This window comes from Sinohyriopsis cumingii, chromosome 18, assembly GCF_028554795.1.
Source record: "Sinohyriopsis cumingii isolate HCF-2022 chromosome 18, ASM2855479v2, whole genome shotgun sequence".
NCBI lineage: Eukaryota > Metazoa > Mollusca > Bivalvia > Unionida > Unionidae > Sinohyriopsis > Sinohyriopsis cumingii.
Window position 1 is genome coordinate 1,812,705 of NC_142978.1, and position 22,374 is coordinate 1,835,078.

Sequence of the window (22,374 nt, forward strand, 5' to 3'; positions counted from 1 at the left end):
TCGTCCATTGACCCTTTTTTAACATTTCTGACGCATGAGTGAAAGGTACCATCACTCCACTACCACAAATGTATAACAACAAAAAAACAAACAAAAAAACCAAACAAACAAGAACTGGTTGGTCTATTAAATAGGAAGGGAGAAACAGTAACTATAATCTACCAAATGACAGCCAATTCCTTTTTTAAAAAATGTACCCAGATCAAACAGTTTGCTGAAATTTCAAAGAAAACAGATTATTTCTGAAGCACCGATTGTTATGAAAATGTACTAAGCAAATGGAAGAAAAAAAATCAGTCTCAATCATGCAATACAATTATTTGATGTTGCTGCCACAATCAGAAACAGGCTTTTGTTTGGTTCTCCAAAGCTGTCTTTCAGCAGTGACTTCAATGTACAGAATAAAAATTCTAACTTTATTTTGTGGACCTGCATTATGCTGCTAAGTGGGAACAACATAATGAACATAAGTTAGTTTTGTTTCCTTTCAAAATTTTAATTTTAAAGAATTCTATATCATTTTTTAATATATAAGGGATGACAATTTTTAATTTCAGCTCTGAGATTCAACAATTTGGACTACAAAATTGGGTTAAAAACAAATAGCAATCCGTTTTCTAATCTGGGTTTCCTCCAAATATTTCTACTCCATTTTTCATATTTGGCTATTTAGGTTGGGTAGTGGAGTCATTGCAATTGCATATTGAAAATTTGGAATTTGCTGCCACCATGCAGTAGTGACATATGGTAGTCGGTTACCAGCGGGCCTAGCTAATTTAAACTTATGTTATATCAACTCATACCTGCATGAAATCGATAGAAAAATTATTTATTTTCTCAGAAATGGCATGTATTATAAACATTGTCTTTAATCCACTGACAAACTAGACAAAACTATGGCAAAGATGAAACCTGACCCTGTATTCACCATTTGCATTACTAGTCACATGACTTTACAAATCTCAAATGATGACATTGGAAGCCCAATAGTCATGTGATATCAACAACAAACTCCTTTTTAATGTTGTTGTACAGAAATTCAATTATATTAAATGAAAGTCGGATACCTTTTGTAAAAACCAGCAATCTGGCCAGTCTGATTTATCAACCAGAGAGCACATGTCAACATGGTAGTCACATGATACAATAAAACTCCAGAAGTTGCTCTCGGAATATATAAATATGGAGAATTTTGCGTTCTTTTGTTTTTGTATTTTTATTACAACCAGCATATGACTTTCATTAAATATTTTTTTTTCTTTTTCTGTACAACATTTGAAAATGTGGGTTGTTAGATTTGTGTACTCATGCGACTAGCAATGTTAATAGCAAGTACCAAGTAACATTTCATCAGCACCGTAGTTTTATCTTGTCTTTCAGCAAATTAAAGACAATGATTTCAATACTTACAATTTCTGAGAAAATAAGTAATTTTCATATCGATTTCATGCATGTATCATCCATTCAAACAATGTTTAGGTTTGATAGGCCATCCAGTAAGCAGCTACGTGTTGCCACGACCATGCTGGTCTCTTGTGATGCTTGACTGGTTTTCATACCTTCTACTTAAGGAAAGATACGGATATTGAGCTGACTCTGAAAATAAAAGTCTACTAGACAAAAATCTAATCCACTAAGCTTTGGACTGACTCAGCATATTTATTTATTGCAAGCACCCAAATGAGCCATGCTGCACCCTCCAAATATTCTGGTTAGAACTCGATAAATTTAACTCTTGATCAGCTTAGTTATGACTCAATTACATGATTGTTTTGCACATCAAATGGTGGCAGAAAATTCCCGTTTTTTTCCCCTGACTTTCAACAATGTTTGTGAAATTCAAAGACTTTTCATGATCAGAAAAATGTATCATTTCTCCCGACTTTTTCCACAATAGCATGGGAACCCTGTTTCAAGAGACAAATGACAACTTTTGATTTAAAATGCTATGTTTATGTATACAGTTCAAACTTCATTTAATGTTTATTGCAAAACAAGTTCTGACAACCTATATGATATGCCTTCCATGTCTCAGATGCTGAGATGATGTAGTTTTGGAGGTTGAAGAAACCACAAACCATGATAAATGACAACTTACCACTGCATGTGTTAGAACCAGGGATCAAATGAGGGATAACAGTGATCAAAAGCTATTGCAATATCAAGATGACCATTGGGCTGATCTGTACTGGCCATGGTGATATGTCACTCTGGTTTGTGTGAACTAATAAAGAATACAACAGTTAAAATTGCAAACTCTTCATTCTTTTGTCAAGATTGGGTTTTATCCTTCTCAACTTTCTGTCATAAATCCTGAAATTTAGAAATGTGTACCTCCATAAAGTCTTGTGAAAATACTTCTTCCAAAATGGTGGTCTCATCTCTGAAACTGTCTGGAACCGACAAATCTTGACTTTGATGAAAATTTGTTGTGGCCAAGTAAAGCTGTAAAACAGTATCAATTTTCATATAGAATTTACATTATGGCAACAATAATGTGATCTGAAACTAGATGGTATAGATTTTTTATAAAAAGACCATGTCCCAATCATGTACTTTCTGCCATTCTGCTTTCAAGTTACAGCATTCTGTGTGACAGTGCAAATATAATGGAAACTAGTTTTGTGTTTGTTGTTGTTGTTGTGGGGTTTAACACCATTTTTCAGCACACGATAGGCTATACATGGCAGCCAGCATTAATGGTGGAGGAAGAACCTCGGAAAACCCTGGAAAGAACCACCGATCCATGAGAAACTACTGGCAAGCTTTCTCACATACCCACATGGGCAGTTTTGTGTTTGTAAACTAACTACTTTTATGTCTGCAATGCAGACCAAAATGTCCAAGTCAAAAAGAATTTTAAAAGTCAGAAATATCTGAAAAATGTGCTACATGTGTCATGACATGAGAATCTAATTATGTCATTTACATATACAGGCAACCAGGCATACCTAATTTCATGGACTCCCTGAGGTGGTTCTTGCCTAATCATGTCATTTACATATACAGGCAAACAGACTGTCACAGAATTAAGCAAAGAAATAACTTGGTTTTGTCTTAAAAACAATTAGACTATTTCTCGTTGTACATGCATACAACGTTATCTAGGGTGAATGTGTTTTTCCAGGTAAGCGACTGTATTAACATGTACCTAGCCACAGATTACTTGTGACAGGTATCATGACAAACATGATATGCACGGGTATTCTATCCCGACTTGTACTCACTCTCCTATGGATTTAAGTAAGACAAATCTCTAAAAACCACACTGGTCGTTTTTGGATCACGTCAAGGAGTATACACTCTCCTTTGTTCTCCAGCCATAGGGGTAAGTGTTAAATTTACATTCTTTTTATTTCATAGGCGAAGCTTATTCGGTTTGTACTGTGTTATCGCATAATAATGTGTTTATTACAATGCAGATTTAAAGTATTATCATATATCTAGAGATTATACAGAAACTATTATGTCCAATTTGGTTTTATTGTAGCTGATTCTGACTGTGTTCGTAGCTGAGTGTGTATGTAGCTGACTGTTATAGTAGCTGATTGTTATGGTAGCTGACCGTGTTTGTAGCTGTGATTGTCTATGAAATGTGATTGTGAATATGACTAGAGCGGTACGAAGCTGTACGAAGCCATCTAAAGTTTCTTGGAGTCATCTGGAGCTTCCAGAACAATGCTGTCTGTTGTGATAAGATTATCATGAATCTTAGTTGTGATAAGATTATTGTGAATCTTAGTTGTGATAAGATTATTGTGAATCTTAGTTGTGGAATCTTAGTTGCAATAAGATTATTGTGAATCTTAGTTGTAATAAGATTATTGTGAATCTCAGTTGTGGAATCTTAGTTGTGATAAGATTATCATGAATCTTAGTTGTGATAATATTGTGAATCTTAGTTGTGTCAAGATTATTGTGAATCTTAGTTGTGTCAAGATTATTTTGAATCTTAAGTTGTGTCAAGATTGTTTTGAACCTTAATGGTGTCAAGAGTATTTTGAATCTTGTGTAAAGATTATTTTTAAATCTTAATACAATTTTTGTTCGAGATTATGTGAATCTCTTGTTGAATAAAATACTGATTGAGGGGTGTGTGCAGTCCATGAGGGTTCTTGGATCTGCACTTCATTTTTATTTAATATTTGGTTTGTTTATTTTCGATGTGTGAATGTTGTGTAGAGTGTTTTGAGTAAATCATATGTTGAGAGCGTGAGAGAATCACTGTAATTATACATCACATATTTATCATTATTAATTCATTCATAAATTTCCATCTTTCCCACACTGTGTTTGTCTTGTTCATTTAGTCCAAAAATCCACTCGGTTACAATTCTGCGACACAGACATACCTAATTTCATGGGCTCCCTGAGGTGGTTCTTGCCTAATCATGTCATTTACATATACAGGCAAACAGGCATACCTACTTTCATTGGCTCCCTGAAGTGGTTCTTGCCTAATCATGTCATTTATGTATATAGGCAAACAGACATACCTAATTTCATGGGCTCCCTAAAGTGGTTCTTGCCTAATCATGCTAAAAATTTTATCATTAAAAAAATGTCCAAAAAGTTAACAAATGTTTAAAAAATTTAAAGAGGAGGCCTGAGTGTGCCAAACAATTGTAAGCTTGTGAAAACAAATTCATACATGGAATGAAACCAGATTTTTAGTTAATTGTTTTTCCAATAATCCTTACCTTTTCACATTACAGAAGGATAACTTTCTCTGCTATCTTCCAGAAATAAGAAAAATGTCTTTCAATCAATATATTGCATGGACAATGGAAACTTATGCAAACAAACTCTGTTTTCTACCAATTAGGTGGAGTGAATCCTTAAAGGATACTTGAATTAAGGGGATGGGTGGAAGGAATTATTTGTAATGTTATTATAATTAACATGCCACTACACATTTTCATTCTGCAGTAGTACAAAGTCAAAGTTATAAATAACATTTTCAATTAATATTAGGTTTATTTTATTTATATTTTCCTCTGTCTTGTAGAGATTGACTCACTGTTTTCTTTACCAATAAAATCTAATGGTTTACTCCCACACTGGGTTCAGGAATTTATACACACCTGTTCAAGTGTTCATCTCAAGTACATTACAAGGTCAAAACCCTTTACTTCCAGTATGAATTTCAGTTAAACACTTTATGAAACATAGAAACAAGTTTCTTATTTGAAACTCCCAATGTGTGTTTCATGCATTGTATTGTTGGTGAAAAAAGGACTTTGGACATGTTGAGCAAAATAAGAATATTTCAGAAAATACAATTTCCTATGTTAGTGTGAGTGTATTAACAATAAGTATCTGGATTTGAATGGAATCTTGCAGAGGAATTATAGAAGAATTATTTGTGATTGATTTTCAATGGATTTACTGCAATGGAAACCACAAGACTGGATGGTGCATATGCTTAATTTGTCAAATCTCTTATACACTGTATGTACCAATGAATGATTCTCTGCAAAAAATAAATAATTATGTAATAACTATTCACACACACACACTCATAAAGAATGGATTATTGTGGGGTTTTTTTTGTTAGTTTCATGCCATTCTTTAGGAGGAAAGACCAACCCATGAGAACCTACTGGCAAGATTTTTCATGTATCACATTAAATGAGCTGAGACTCTAACCCACATGGACAGAAGTGAGATGTCAGTAGTCTATAAAGGTGAGCACCATAAACTACATGGCCACCAAGGGCCCCCTTATAAAGAATGGATTTTACGTGTTTGTGTTTTTTTATTTTAAAGAGTCAAACCTGTCTTAATGATCACCTGAGTTCAGCAATCACCTGGTCACAAAGGCTATTCTCTCAGGCCAGTACCATTACTCAGAAAAGTATGTGAAAAAAATACCACCATTAATTGTCCTTAAAATAAATACAAAGAGAAAAGTGAAAGTTGGCAAGTGATTTGTTTCAGTATGACAATTAAGGAGACCACTTTCTGCAACAGGAAGCACACACAGCTGATTTTCAGTAGGTCATAAATCGCAAAAAAATTTCCCATGGTATTGTACACTTTTGTTGGCTTTTTCCTTTTCATTCACATAACTGTTACTGCATATATTAAAATTATATCAACATTTTTATTTTCTCTTATTTATAAAGAGACACAAGTTGCATCTCACTAAGAGTTCTGAGTGCTACAACACACTAGGTAAGAAGTGATGTCATAACAATGATGTCATAATGTACTGATGATGTCACACTGAACTGTGCAGTAAGGAATTAACAGACACAAGCGGACAACCTTACATGAACTATTGGCAGATTTAAGTGAAAAAATATCATTACTTCACAGGTATGTCTTCCATAACCATAACAGAAAGCATTATAATGTGTTTACCTCTCTGTGTTCAGAAACAAAGTGAAATGCTTTCTGAAGTCGCAGCTTATAAAATATAAAGTCCAGATCATAATGTTGTTCTTCTCTTGCTTGGGCCTGAAATTCAATTATATCACTCCACATTTTGTGTGTCACTCGAATCTGGAAGAAAAACACATGCAGCATTCATATTTCCAGTGCTCTAGGTAAAGCAAGAGAAAAATACAGTCAAACCTGTCCTTTACTTAGTGGTCACCTGTCCACAAGGGCTATTATAATTTCCCTCTTGTAAACTTCTAATATGTCATGTATATAACTGCCTTACTCTGTCAATGTGTTTCCTAAAAAAAAAAAACCAATTGTTTATCCATGATTCTGGTGATCATTGGTATGTATCCACAGTAACAGCTCAAGTCTCTGCAAACAAAAGTTTTGCTCTGGGAAGGCATTGTTTACATAAAGGAAGATCACACAAATCGATGTGCAAACATTCATTCTCTTATCATGTAAGCATTTGTAACTCAAAGGTGTCAATTTGTCAAATTCAAAAGCAAGGCAGTCTTTATCACCTGGGTAGAGGGCTGAAGCAATCCGTTTGCTGGATTATGGTTATCACAGTAGAAATGGAAGTCAACTATTGTACTAGTGTGACATTAATAGCTCAATATCTCCAACTCTTTATGGATCAAAGCTATTACTGATGGAAACAGTTCATCACTGAGAAGACATACAGTGTGACCCTGCTATAGCAAGCCCCATTATAACACGAATTCGGGTATAACACGGTCATAGCGTGAATTCCGAAACTTCATATACATGTATTTTCTCATACATGAAAAAAATTCTGTCTTATAAGAATGAAAGAAATGTAAAAGGTTTATTAATTATCATTTTGGTGAATCACGTATTAATAATACAAGACAACTGAGGCATGGTTCCTGAAATGTTATGTATTTTTTGCGTACATGAAAAATAGTTTTTCCTTCTTAAAAGTACAGAAAATAATGTGTGAAAAGTTTTTTCTGGGATTGCGCAGATTTTCACAAATGTCACAAATTGTGATTTATTTCCTTATTGGCGACAAAATATACCATCTGGCGATTTTTTATTGCCGACATTGTTGGCTGTTTAGAATGTATATACAACCATTGGTGTGGAGTGGAGAAATTCAGAGGCCTCATGAAAGGAAGCAGCAAACTATCAAATGCACTGAAATTCATAAACTGTTATATGAACAAATTCTTTGTCCATCCTGAAAAACCTTCTTAACATTGCATTGTTATATCAGAATCCACTCATGTTGAAATCTAGCATGAGTACTGTATGCTGTGAGAAATCAGCTGTGATTTGGTTTACATTTCTTGAAGCAGAGCTAAACAGTATGAGGCATCGCATAATCTATTTTTCGCTAGATTTTTTGCCGCATCCTAGTAATTAATAAATTTACAAAGACTGACATTTGTATGTAGATGGTAAATAAAATTCCTCTTCTTTTCACTCAGAATTAAATCCACCAGAACAGTCACATTTTATGTTGCAATCAATGTCATCAGACCAGAACATATGCATCTCTATTGTCCATTGACCCTTTTTAAAATTTCTGACACAAAATAAAATCCAAGATCTTACTTGCTGGTCACTTCATTAGGCAGGGAAGAACAATAACTATAATCTACCAAATGACAGCTAAATCCTTTTTTCTCTTTAAATTATACCCAGATCAAACAGTTTGCTGAAATTTCAAAGAAAACAGATTACCTTTAAAGCACCGATTGTTATGAAAATGTCCTAAGCAAATGGAAAAATAAAATCAGTCTCAATCATACAATACAATTATTTGATGTTGCTGCCACAATCAGAAATAGGCATTTGTTTGGTTCTCCAAAGATGTCCTTCAGTGGTGACTTCAATAACACATTCACCTTTCATTAAAGAAAGCTGACAACAATCTTACAAAAAAAACCCCAAAGAACCTTTCTTCAAAGGAAGTCAGTACCAAACTTAAATAAAAGCAATGGAATCTGATGGATTGTTTTATTTTCCAACATGACTGGAACACGTTTACTGTTTTAAGAAAGTTTCCTTTTTGCTGAGGAAAACATTTATGCTTACAAACACTACCATCATCATCATTGGCGACTCGGTCTTGAAAGACCATGTGAATAGCGCCCTTGGGGTGTTGTCTGTCTCTGTTGGCATCGTCTGCTGTGGCTGTGCAGGCCTATACGTGAGTGACAGTCCCTACTGCAGTTGGTGCAGACATACTGGGAAGTCTGCGTTACTGTGGTTGCTTTTGTGTTCTTCTTTCTCTTACGTTTCTCTGCTGCCAACTGGCCTCTCCTCGCATCAGCGACTGATATGCCATTGTTTACCATCAGTCTCCAGGTGCCTCAGTCCTCAGCCAGCTCTTCCCAGCCATCGGGTGAAATGTTGCATGCCTTCATGTCCCTCTTGCACACATCTTTGAAACAGAGTGAGGGGCGTCCAACTCTTCTCATGCCAGTGGCCAGCTGTCTATATAAGATGTCCTTTGGCAGCCTTCCATCCTCCATGCGTCGGACATGACCCAGCCATCAAAGGCGGCGTTTAATTAGCAGGGAGTACATGCTGGGGGTACTTGCACGCTGCAGGATCTCGCTGTGTGGAACACGGTCTTGCCAGCTGATTTTCAGGATGCGTTTTAGGCACCGTATATGGAAGGAGTTGAGCTGGCGTTCTTGCCTCATGTAGGTACTCCAGGTCTCACTTCCATATAGAAGGGTGCTGAGAACGCAGGCCTGGTAGACTCGAACCTTGGTGTGCTCTGTCAGCACGTTGTTTTCCCAAACCCTCTTTGTTAATCAAGCCATGATGGTGTTTGCCTTTCCAAGCCTTCTGTCCAGCTCCATATCAATCGAGAGAGTGTTGCTGATGGTTGACCCTAGGTAGGTAATGTTGTTGACTGCTTCCAGGGTGACACCATTGATTTTGACTGAAGGGGCAATGGTGGTATCTTGCACGCTGACATTTGTTTTTTCCAAGCTGATGGTGAGACCAAACTGCGTGCAGGCAACAGAAAAACGGTCTCCCAGTCTCTGGAGGGCTTCCTCGGTGTGGGCCACATGAGCTGCGTCATCTGCAAAAAGCATCTCACTTTGGTCTTTGAGCGCAGTCGTGCCAGGTTGAACAGCCTCCTGTCGGACCTGGTGTGTAGATATATGCCATCCGTGGATGTGTCGAAGGCATAGGACAGGAGCAGGGAGAAGAAGATCCCAAAAAGTGTTGGTGCCAGCACGCAGCCCTGCTTCACACCACTGTTAATTGGGAAGGAAGTTGAGGAGGATCCATCATACAGGACTGTTCCCTTCATATCTGCATGGAAAGAGATTATCATGCTGAGGAGTTTTGGGGGGCAACCGATCTTACTCAGAAGTTCAAAAAGGCCCTTCCTGCTGACCAAGTCAAAGGCCTTGGTGAGGTCGATGAACATCATGTACAGTGGTTGACCTTGCTCTCTGCTCTTCTCTTGGAGTTGTCGTAGGGAGAAGATCATGTCTGTCGTCGACCTGCCTGCTCTGAAGCCACACTGTGATTCCGGGTACACACTGTCTGCCAGCAACTGCAGCCTGTTGAGTATGATGCGGGCGTACACTTTACCAACAATACTCAAGAGCGAGATCCCTCTGTAATTATTACAGTCACTGCAGTCGCCCTTGTTTTTGTAAAGGGTCACAATTGTGGCATCACACATGTCTTGGGGGACTACTCCTTCCTCCCAACAGCGGCAAAGTAGCTCGTGCAGTGGTTTAATCAATGCTGGTTTTCCACGTTTGATAGCTTCGGGCGGGATGCTGTCACTACCTGGTGCTTTGTCGTTTGGAAGGCAGTCGATTGCTTTGCTGAGCTCCTCTAAGGTTGGCACTTTGTCGAGCTCTTCCATGGTGGGCAGATTCTTTATGCTGCTGAGGGCTGCATCAGTGACTGACGTTTCTCGGGAGTATAGTTCTGAGTAGTGCTCCACCCATCTGGCCATCTGTTGCCCACGGTCTGTGATCTTCTCTCCCATCAGGGATTTCAGGGGAGCGACCCCTTTCACTGTAGGGCCTAGAGCCTTCTTGATGCCACTGTACATACCTTGGATGTGTCCGGACTCGGCACTGCCCTGGATCCCTTCACACAGTTGTTGCCAGTACTCGTTCGCACACTGTCTAGCAATGCGTTGGTGTTACTTCGGGCACTTCTGAGAGCAGCAAGCGTCCGTTCATTAGGGCATTTTTTGTAAGCTATGAAGGCTTTTCATTTCTCCTCGATTTGAGGTTCCATCCTTGATAGGTGTGCATTGAACCAGTCCTGGCTGGGTCGTTCCTTCTTGCCAAACGTTGACATAGCTGTACTGTAGATGGCACCCTTCATGGCGTTCCACTTGGCTGTAGCGTCATACTCAGGCAGGTCCTGGAGAGCCTTGTTCAGGGCAGACACATACTCCTCCACCTTGGCAGGGACTGACATCTGCGCAGAGTTTATGCGAGGACGTCCTTTTGGTCTTGAGCGGTGCAGCGTGTGTGGCTGTAGTCGCACTCTGCTGCTCACAAGGGAGAGGACGCTGTTAAGGGCAGAGCGCCTGGTGATGACCAAGTCGAGTTGGTGCCAGTGATGAGATCTGGGGTGTTTCCATGACACTTTGTGTTGTGGCTTACACTTGAAGAAGGTGTTTGTGATGCACAGGCCATGGTAGGTACATAGCTCCAGCAGTCTCTGGCCGTTTTCGTTGGTCTTTCCAGTGCCATGATATCCGAGGCAGGTAGGCCGTGACTCGTGGTCTGCACCTACTCTGGCATTAAAGTCGCCAAGGAGGAATAGTGGTTCATTTTTGGGGCATCCTTTGATCTGTTTGTCCAGCTGCCCATAGAACTGATCCTTCACGTCTTCTGATGACGTGAGGGTTGGGGCGTAGACACTGATGATGTTGACAGGACCTGAAGCAGTGGTGAGGCGGATGGACAAGAGACGCTCATTGCCCCCTGTGGGAGGTTCAACCGAGGCCAGGAGATTGTTTTTGATGGCAAAGCCCACTCCATGCTGACGGGGCTCCTCAGGTTCTCGACCCTTCCAGAAGAAGGTGTAGTTTTCCTCTATGAGGGAGCCACTAGAGGCGAGCCTGGTTTCCTGGAGGGCAGCTATGCTGATATTTAGTCTGGTGAGTTCTCTATCGATGATGGCCGTCTTTCTGGTGTTGTCCACTTCTCTGAGGTCGTCGGAGATGCCTGTACACATGGTGCGCACATTCCAGCTTGCAAATTGAAGAGCTGGAGTCTTCTTTATTTGTTTCTTGTTTCTTTTGTCTGGTGTGGAATTACCGTCTGCTTGTCATGCTGAACAACACACTGAGCTCCAGACACCCACTGGAGCAGGCAGACGATGGCGGGTCAACACCTTATTGACCGGGGGCTGCCCGGCTTGAGGCGGGCGATAGTTGGCCAGTGGGACACGATGATCCCTCCCACCGTCAAAGCTGACCCGTGGCGCCCCTTCCCTTATGCTTACAAACACTACCAACGGTTGCTTAAACCACAAACTAACTTTTACCAATTTGGGACATAATGAAAAGTAAATATTCTTCATCATTCGTTATTGTGCTATTTTTTCCCACTGAATTCAAACCTATATAATCTGTGACAAAATTATTGAATATTTTAAACCTGCCTGTGTGCATATTTTAGATGCAATCACTTGTATTGTGGATTCAATGTACGTGACAAGATTCGTGGGTGAGTACAGTGTTGATACTCTATTCATGCTGTATGTTAGACATGTATATATAAACAGTATATATGTATATGTATCAATGTGTGATTCTCTTAATAAAGTAAAATATTATATATGCCTTATCTGTTTTTACTACAGGTGTATTTCTCATTTAATATGCATCAATTTAAGATGGTAACTGTGCCAATGAAGCACCGATTTTTGCGCCCACATTTATTACCTATAACTCCCCCTGCAAATTATTTGGGGTACATGCATCATTTTCTTCAGCTAACTGACCTGGTTGCCTATAACATGGTTCGGTCTATAACACATTCAGGTTCTATGGCTCCCAACAACCGGGTTATAGCTGGGTCACACTGTATAAGTTACATCCCTTTTCATTAGGGTCCAGGGTCATTTAATATTTAAAACTTGTCTGACAACGGCAGGCAAAGTTACAGTTCATAGGTCACAAAGAATATCCTTATATGGCTTCTTTTTATTCATTATTCATCACAGGTTTCTCACGTAAGCCAAATGTCTTTTATTCTCAGCAAGCTGAGCAACAGTCTAATCCAGATATTTTTTTTAAAGAATGAACACTTTTTTTCCAAGCCTAACTTGTACACATTAGCCAATGAAAGAGTCATTCATCTGTTTTACAGTCATATATAAGCTGTGAATCAGCAGTTACATCAATGTTTTGACATGGTGTACAAAGCAAAGTAAGATCAATGGTTATTTTAAGTCAATAATGATTTGATTTAATCCTGGAAAGATGGATTAAAGTGAGCAGGATATTGTGCAGAACATAAAACTGAAAGAGAACATGTACACATATTTTATTACTTTGATGAATTGTGCACATAAAATAATCTTGATAATAATAATAATAATAATAATAATCATAAAAATAATGACATTCAGTGCATGGTATCTGTTGCAAAACCAATTTTAAAAGGTAAACCCGTGTACAGAGGTCACCTGTGTTTGCCTATCCCAATATGCAGCCACCATTGACAGGTTGCTTATTACCCCACTTGTTACCTCAAGGTAAAACAATATAAATAACCCTATATGTATATCACTGAAATAGCTACTGTATATATTCAAGCATGGGTAAAATCCAACTACACAAAACAAAGACCATGACCTGCCATTATAAAATGCACTGACAGGTCAGGGGATGCAATTTTGTTTTACTGCTTACTCATAACAAACTGCTGAGACCCAGATCCGCCATTGCATTATGCATTGGCAGATATGGGTCATAGCAGTTTGCACTTCGACTCAACTTGTAAGTAGTTGTATATAATGTGTATCCAATGATAAATATATATTTTACTAGTTTACAAACACAATGAAAAAATGTATATAATGAATCCTTATATCTGATTACAGTTTTAAATGCTCCATGCAGTAACAAAGTCACTGTCTCTCACTTCCACATGATAGTTCTACATAAAATACTATAAGATTTGGGAGATGCATGACTAATATGCTGGGACAGGGGTGAATAGGATAGCGCTGATAATAGTCAGACTGTATGAGGGCCTGAAATCAGCAGTAGTCAAAAAGCTTGAAGAGGGCTAGTAAATACTGATGTCTTTGATACTGTTCTTTTTGGAAGGACTACTGATGATTCACATGGACTAGAAAATATTTCAATCTAATAGTCCTTCAAGCCATAAAACAAAGTTATGTAAAATTCTAGGACTGTGCATGCTCTCCAGCCTTACTCAAAATTTACAACAATATGACCTACTTTTGCAAGCAATGAGTAGTCCCCGTCATAATGAATGAACCCATAAGTTTCATAACTGTAAATGGATCCAATGGGCAAAACTTACAACTGATGCCTGCCACTGCAATTTTGAAAACAACAATGCTCTCAGAAAAGCAATATAACTATGCTACACAGGATAGAAAAAAAAAATACCTTAAATTAAAATTATCTTTGTAGGAGGATATATGCAGAGATGTATACTAAATTACATTACATTATAATGCTCATAAATATAAATGAACTTCGAAATAGCACAGAAAGTCCCAAAACTGTATTTACCTTTACCCTTGGCATACAGAGCTGGAAGTTGAATAATCCATATAACAGATACAGGGCACCTGCTCGGACCTGGAAAGACGATGGTGGCAACCAGAACTGACTGGCAATATGGAAACACTCCTCAATAAACTGAAGTGAAACGAATGAACAGTTAAAATTATATAACATGGTTATTGAGATAGAACTAAAGATCTTATGCCATACCAGACAATAAATTTTAGAACTTGTACTCTCAAGTAAATACCCATTTACTTGCCCTAAATCTTGGAGAACATCAGAAGGGGCTATGTTAAAGAGTGCAAAGGTTGTTGAAACCTTTAACACTTAAGTGTACAGTTGATTTTTGAGCCCTTGGTTATATAAGAACAATCTTAAACCTTAGTCTGATATTACTCAAAAGGAAGTTCTCAGAATTCATTGATTTTATTAAGGAAATTCTCAGTACTGAGTCTGGTATTACTCAATAGAAGGTTCTCAGAATTGAGTCTGGTATTACTCACAAGGAAATCCTTACTCATAGGGAAGTTCTCAGAACTGAGTCTGGTATTACCCATAAGGAAGTTCTCCAAACTGAGTCTGGTATAACTCATAAGGAAGTTCTCTGAATTATTTTTTCATTAGGATGTTCTCAGAATTGAGTCTATTATTACTCATAAAGAAGTTCTCAGAATTTATTGTTTTACTCATAAGGATGTTCTCAGAATCGATTATTGGTTTAATTAATAAGACAGGTCTATGAATTAATTCTGGTTTTACTCTTAAGAAAGCTCTCAGAGCTGAGTCTGTTATTACTAAAAAGGAAGTTCTCAGAACTTAATGTTTCAAAGCAGAAGAAAAACCCCAGAACTGACCCTGTCATTACTCATAAGAAACTCCTAGAATTTAGTCTAGTATTACTCATAATACAAAAGAACAGAATTGAATCTGGTATTACTCACAAGACAGAGCTCAGAATTAAGTCTGATATTACACAAAATGAAAATCTAAGAATTGACATTTGTATTATTCACAAGCTCCTAGAATTGAGTCTAGTGTTACTCAACAGAAACTTTGTCTCACTTTTTAAAAATATAAAACTAATGTCATTTAACTTTGACAGATGCAACATTTAATCCAGGTCACAAGATTGAGCAAATCCACCCTATATTAAATGAATCTCCCATTAAAAATGGGTGAGTACATAAAAATCAGAGTTGATTAGCAGAGAAGGTAACAACACCTACTATTGATGTATCAGAAATTTTTGTGAGGGACCAATTTTCATTATTTCTGTTGTTGCTCTGAACCATGAATTTAAAGACAATTTTTTTTATAGCTATGTATGATGATGACCCACTGAAACCCATTTTCTTACTGTGTTTCATTCCTTGTGATTAACATAGCTACTAGTATTTGATAATCAGTGGTAATAATGTAATCTAGCAATAAAATATTAGCTTTTACATGTGTTTGTTTTACTTAAACCCTGTGAAAAAAGAATGATCTAGCTTTTCATAACGTTTCAATGTACATACAACTTTAAGGTATCCAGCAGCTGTTATTTCCAATCATTGCATTAAATCGATAAGTGAGATAAGTATTAACAGAGAAATGAGAAAAGATATATGGTATTCAGACACTAGTAATAATGACATAAAATGAAGATCTGTAGAGGTCCAACCATGAAATGAAGTACATGTATCTACTTATATGCAACCTATGACAACAACATGAATTTAAATACCCACAAAAAGTATTTCTTTTAAAAACAAAACCATTAAAATTTAGCCACAGTAAAATAAATGATACTACAATAATATTAAAAATAATATCCAAATCATGCTACTCTGAATTTTGTGATCTACTGCCATAATCAAGCATGAACAATGAGATGATTCCATTGATTTTCTAGATACTGAAAGCATTTTAACAAATACACTTCTTGACGACGCACAATGCTGGACACGATTTTTTGATACACAAGACTGTCTTATACAATGCTGCTGTACTGGTAATACAAACATACATTGATAGGTTTTATCTTTTTTCTCACACTCACTTGTTGAATGATACTATAAGGAGTCTATCCTTAGTGTTCTCATATAACAACTGTCCTCCTCACTCAAATGAAATCCACCCATACAGAAATGCCCAAGAAAGAGTATCTATTTGAAAGTCTTGAAAAAAATCATTGCATTTGTTGGATTTTATACTTTATTTACCAAAGTACAAAAAGTATCTATTTAAATTTCTTGACCTAAATCTTTTCAAGCAAGAGATATGTAAACTAAACCCCAAAAGAAATGTAATTTGGGTTAATGCCTCTAATTCAACTATAACACAACCATTAAGTCTCCAAAAAACCGCATGTCATCTAATTCAACATCAGTGTGTAGACAATTTTCAGGATGCAATGAATTTCACATAATTTTTACTGATACATCAAAGAATATTAAACAGAATGACATTTATACTCATTAAAGTCATTCCGTCTATGCATTATCTTTCACCGAAGAGATGCTAATGATAAACCAAATTTAACATTTGTCAGAAGTAAAAATTACAATATACATAGTTTTAAAATAGCTTTTAATATACTGGTCCACAAGTATGTAACAACGTTCCCATTGACTATAGGCAAGTTTCTGGCATTTCTTTATTTTGTAATCAATGTTTCTAACACAAGCAATCTTAAAAGAGTTAAACAATTTGATGTTTAATAAATACCTCTTACTTTTCCCTGTCTTTTTTACAGATGAATTTTTCAATACAATATGATACTTTATATATGTTTATGCATGTGCTCAGTGATGCTTGTGCATATGTTATGGGGTTGAAACTTTCTTTGATTTTCAGAATAAGGTTACTCAATTCTTTAGTGTCGGGTCAATTTTGTTCCTGTCATACTGAATGTACTGTATATAAAAGAAGACCTCAACGTAGAATAGTTCCTGTAAATGAAGTTAGTATTATTATTGTTGTTATTATAACCTCATGGACAGGATAGGACAAGTAGGCCAAAATTACCAGGGACCACTGCCAAAGGGAAGAATTATTTTATGTAATTCAATGGAGCCTAATTTCCTACAACCCCCAATCCTGTTCCTGGCCCTGCTTTGGTTATCATTTACCTTCTTTGCTCTATTAATATTGTCAATTCTCAATCTTTTCCCTCAGACCAAAGACAATTTTACCCAGGTTTAGGACAACTCATACCCAACGCTGAATTAACTTGGCTCCAAGCACAACTCTGAGCAATTGTTAAAGATAAATAAGACCAACTTGTTTATTATCAGCAAAAGGGTCCCGTAAATATTACTGCTTGTTAAAGAAAAGTACAGCACTGTTGCATTGGTACATCCTTCCAGTTTTGTTTTAAAAATATGCCACAAACAAGAGATCCTCAAAAGGAATATCCATGAATTCAAGATGAGATCACCGATTCCTTTTAACAGCTGAGTGTTTAAACTTTCTAGGATATTCTTCAGCAATAACAAGATTTTCAAATTAGCTGCTGTGGTGGGTATATCGGATGTCAATTCATTCATTTAGATGAAGTAATGATAATATTTTTATGATGGTCACTGTTGCATCCATATTGGATGGCAGTGGTACAATTTTCATTTAGAACCAACTAGACATCATAAGAAGTCATTTAGTAAAAAGTCCATGTTGATATGCTATGTTGATATTTTGATTAAGCTTAGTATTCTGCCCTTTTTAACATTTAATTTCAAAATACCACTAAAAAGGAGACTGACCATCATGCTATCTATTTTTGGACATCAAATATGTACATCTGACTCGTATTTAACACAATTTTCAGGCTCAAAATCACTAAATGGTATCTCTAATAACACTTTCCCAGCTCTAATAATCTGTTAGATATACTTCTAAACTTTAAAAATTATTGTCATCATCAATATCATCAGCCAGTATTTGCCAAATGAAGACATAATCAGAAGATGAACCATGCTGGGAATCACACATCTGAGGTTTTCTGGGTATTCCATATTTTAAATACACATCTGTAAATCTTTCATGATGGAGGGTTCGCACTACATCATAATGCTTATTCCAGGGCACAATGTGCCAATCAAATTTACTTAAACAGCCATTCACGTCACTCTTGAACCCAGATATGTAAACAGCTGATTACCTGAAAAACAGATGCTGTGACAAGAAGGGTTAAATGAAAATGGTATACTTTGCCTGGCACATTTTCATATGCAGGACTAAAAACTAATTTGCTAAGTTCTCGCACATCAGTTCTCCAATAGTGCAAATTTGTACAAATTATGAATGATTTATGCAGCCGTACACTAAGAGTATCTGTATTTAATTACTTTACATATCAATTAATGACATCTGTGCAAAGTTTCTCTGTTGCTTTACCAATACTTCCTGTTTGTCATGCAGAGAATAAGCTACATTAACTTCTCATTGTTGGATATTGTTTAACCTGGACTGGAACATGCAATAACCACCAATGTGAGTTCAGTGTAATATATTTCACCATGTGACACATCACCAGTGCAGCTTTCAAACTGACCAAAGTAGACAAGATATAAATCAACATAGAAACTTGGGTAAAAGCGGTCATTATATAAGTGGAACACATCTGGAATGTATCTTTTTTGCTGAACATGCTGCTGGTTGAGATAATTAGCATGGGGGGGTACAGATTATGAACCTAGTCACCTTGTTAATTTGTAGATGGTATGCAAGTATTCTCAATATTTTTAAATAAAAATACAAAAGTGAGTGCCTATTCCTGCAAATGCTGTTTCAGATGAATTCTAAATTTAAAGAATAACAAGATGTACTAATAATAATTACTCATGACTGCTGAAGACAAAAGTAAACTTGGATTGGTATATATATATATATATATATATATATATATATATATATATATATATATATATATATATATATATATAATTAACATCTATAATCTCTATATTGCATGTACGTAGTGCCTAGTTTCTGTAAATCTGGGTTCATTTCTAGTCATCTTTGTTACTGTAACTAAATATTTTAAATCAAACTTAGAAAAATAAAATTAATAAATAAAATATGTCCTAACTGAAGTCAATAAGAATTTTTAAAAACACAATTATGCTTAGTTCCATGAAGTTTCCTTGACTAAATACATTTCATATATATATGTGTTATCACAGTACAGTTGAGTCCATACATGCCAAGGCTCCTGAATTGTCCAGGAGTCTTTTGATTTTCAATCCCATCTTTTGATCTACCGATTTGCCAACAAGATCTCCCCAAAATAAAAAACTGCCAAACATAGCTATTTCCAGCTAAAACAGCATTCATTACACTGTTCACTACTACCGTAATCCATCGATCAAGTTATTACATTTGTACTGTTCTCTGCCTTTTCCATCAATTCGAGTAATTTGTCCCCATTGAGAATTATATTCTGAACTTCAATTGTTCATATGGAGCAATATAGCAGTGGAAGGAGACACATCACAATCAGAATATCACTGGCCTTTGCTGTTGTACAGTATGCAGGGCATTCCATCGGGGCGTATCACCAAACATAAATATTAACGTATATTCCCACAACTACTTATGGGGTTATTTAAAAACTTCTGGTGCTATATCAAAATGTCCGCTAACAGATTTGATAGAAAATATTCCTTTCACACTTAAACTTATTTGAAAAATAGTCGTTATGCTAATCTCCCTGATTTGGACCCAATCTCCCTGATTTTGAACACAAATCTCCCTGATTTGGTTCCAGAAAGCTTGGCATGTATGGTAGAGTCATATAATGTAAGACATCAACCCTGAATTTGTTTCTGGGTTGCCAGCTTACTGCCTAAATAATGGAAGTGCGTAGTGTGTTCCTAGCTTGACTAACATCAGAACAAGATGTCTAATTTTCAGGAATATATCACGCACTTGGCAGCACATACTGACACTTTTCTACAATTTAAAGTTATATTGTTTATGGTAGACTTTACTTACTCTGAATGGGAATGCCAAATAGGATTAAGTTGAAGTAGGTTTCTTTAATGAAATGAATACAAATATATTGCTACAGAAGAAAGAGTTTAGATAGCTTCATTTAATTCAAGATACTTATCATCCTTTTAACTGATTCCTGGCTTCCATCGCATTCCAGAAACCTGAAGTGTAGGTCAACATTATCTCAAAACACATCCATTTGCTACTGTCAGAATTTGAATTTATTAAAAAAAGACATCAGAGAAAGTAAAGTTCGTCTAAAGCAATATGACTTGAACCTGAAGAAATGCAACAATATGCCGCTGCTAAATGTGTAAGATATTCCTGAAAATTTTAATTCTCATTTCAGAATTAGTCAACCTAGGAATACACTGCACAACTCCATTATTTAGGCAGTAAGACGGCGACCCCAAAATAAAAAAAATATCAGGGGAGGCGTCTTAGACTATAGGACTAAGTATAATATATCTTACTATATTATATTCATGTTTAGCTTCCATTACTTGACACCACCGACATTAATTTTCATATTATCAATGGATAAACAAATACAACAATTGTACAAAACAGGTATTTACTCCATTATTTAAATTTATGCTATATTACTTTGTTTTCATTCCCATAACTGTATTTTACCCGTGTGAAAATTGGGCAGAGTTGTCTTGGAATTTCGGTCGGAGTTGTCCCCACATTATAAGAACTCCCATGCAAAATGCACACAATCCAGGCAAATAGCACATAATTCTTAGACATATTGGATCTTTTCTTTTACAGTCTTGAAGAAACAGATTAAGAATTACTGAATAAACAGCCTGCCTTAACAGACAAGCCAAACAACGGATGATTACCTCGCGGACTTCTCTATCATTTTGACGGCCTGCACAGTATTGATTCATTTTCATGTTCCGCCAGATTTCTGCAAATTTTTCATACCTTACTGTCCCAGTTTCGGTAAAACGCTCAAGCAGAGTCTCAAAATCCACTTTAACACCGGCTACTGGTTGGTAAACAACCATTTTTGCTGGTATATAATTTTTAGGAGGCATTTTTAATTGCAGATTGCAGATGATGTTTGGGGAAAACTTGGAATAACGACACGATTTGGAATCCCGAATTGTTATGGTCTTTCTTGAGAAATTGCAACTTATACCGGGTTAGATCCGTGTGTACCTTGACGAAAGAGAACGTTGAAGAGGAGCTCACCTCAACCCCACCTTTTTATACATTTGTTTTGTTCAGTGGCAAGCATAGTGACAATAAAACTACAACTAAATCTATTATCAGTACTTGGAATTATGTAAACAATGTACTTAATGTACTTGATGGAAAATATGAAGAGTTTTCAGTTTTGTGCGCCAGTCTGAAGGTAAAGCTGTAGAAATAAAGCACAACATGATTTGACGTTTTCTACTTCATTAATTTACGTGAGTTTTAAAAGAGACTGAAATTAGATTCTGAAATTACTTATAAGTTTTAGAATTTATACTTTTTATATACAGCCATTATCATGACATTTATATGGTTTATTGTTAATTAACAGCATATGCAAATTATTAAATGAGTACTCTAATTTAATGAAATATAACAGGAGGTGGAAGGATAGAAGGACGAGGATTCCATATATCGATGTAAATATTTATGCACCTATCTATCGATAAATACGTTGACACAGTCACACTTGACTTTTGAGCAACTGGTGGTGTGTCTTCAAAGATCAAGTAAAGACGGTAGCAGTAGGAAGTTCAGAAGAGTAATGATATGAAAGGCAGAAATAAGTAAACAGTGCCAGTGTACGTTTTCGTCCTTTCATACTCAGGCCAATCCGGCTACCGTACGAAGCGGCGATGAGATAATGAAACTCAACCGGCATAGCCTTGATAATCAATAGGTCTTACTTGTAGCTGTCTATTTCATTAGAATGTGATTTTGGAAAGCTCAGCTTGTGAGATACAGCTTCTGCAATTATTGACCGTAATTTGTTCCAAGTACCTATTGCACGCGGGAATAATCTGAACTTTAAACAAATGTTGATGCTGATTTTAATCGGAACTTCTTCCTGTGGTTTTTGTCCTAGTATGGCTATTCGCTAGGGTCAGATACTTGTCTACTGGTATGTCTACTAAATTGTTCAATACCTTGTACAAAATGGTCAGCCGGGCCTTGGTTCGCCTTGATTCGAGTGATTCCTACTGGAGATGGTTCAGCATTGCACTGACACTGCTAGTGTTACAATATTTATTTGTGGTGAATCTAGCAGCTCTCCT

At 36.5% G+C, this 22,374-nt stretch overlaps 1 protein-coding gene across 1 annotated transcript in view; it reads right to left on the reverse strand.

The window, feature by feature from the left end:
• Nucleotides 1-21,204, reverse strand: part of LOC149775958 (snRNA-activating protein complex subunit 1-like) — a 47,373-nt gene extending 26,169 nt beyond the window's left edge. Inside the window, exons 1-4 of the mRNA XM_089940920.1 lie at nt 20,959-21,204; nt 14,138-14,266; nt 6,367-6,507; nt 2,335-2,445 (exon numbers count right to left, since the gene is read on the reverse strand). Of these exons, the coding sequence (XP_089797046.1) occupies nt 2,335-2,445; nt 6,367-6,507; nt 14,138-14,266; nt 20,959-21,156 (579 nt within the window). The 5' untranslated portion in view covers nt 21,157-21,204. The remainder of the gene's footprint in view (nt 1-2,334; nt 2,446-6,366; nt 6,508-14,137; nt 14,267-20,958) is intronic.
• Nucleotides 21,205-22,374: the final 1,170 nt, after the last annotated feature.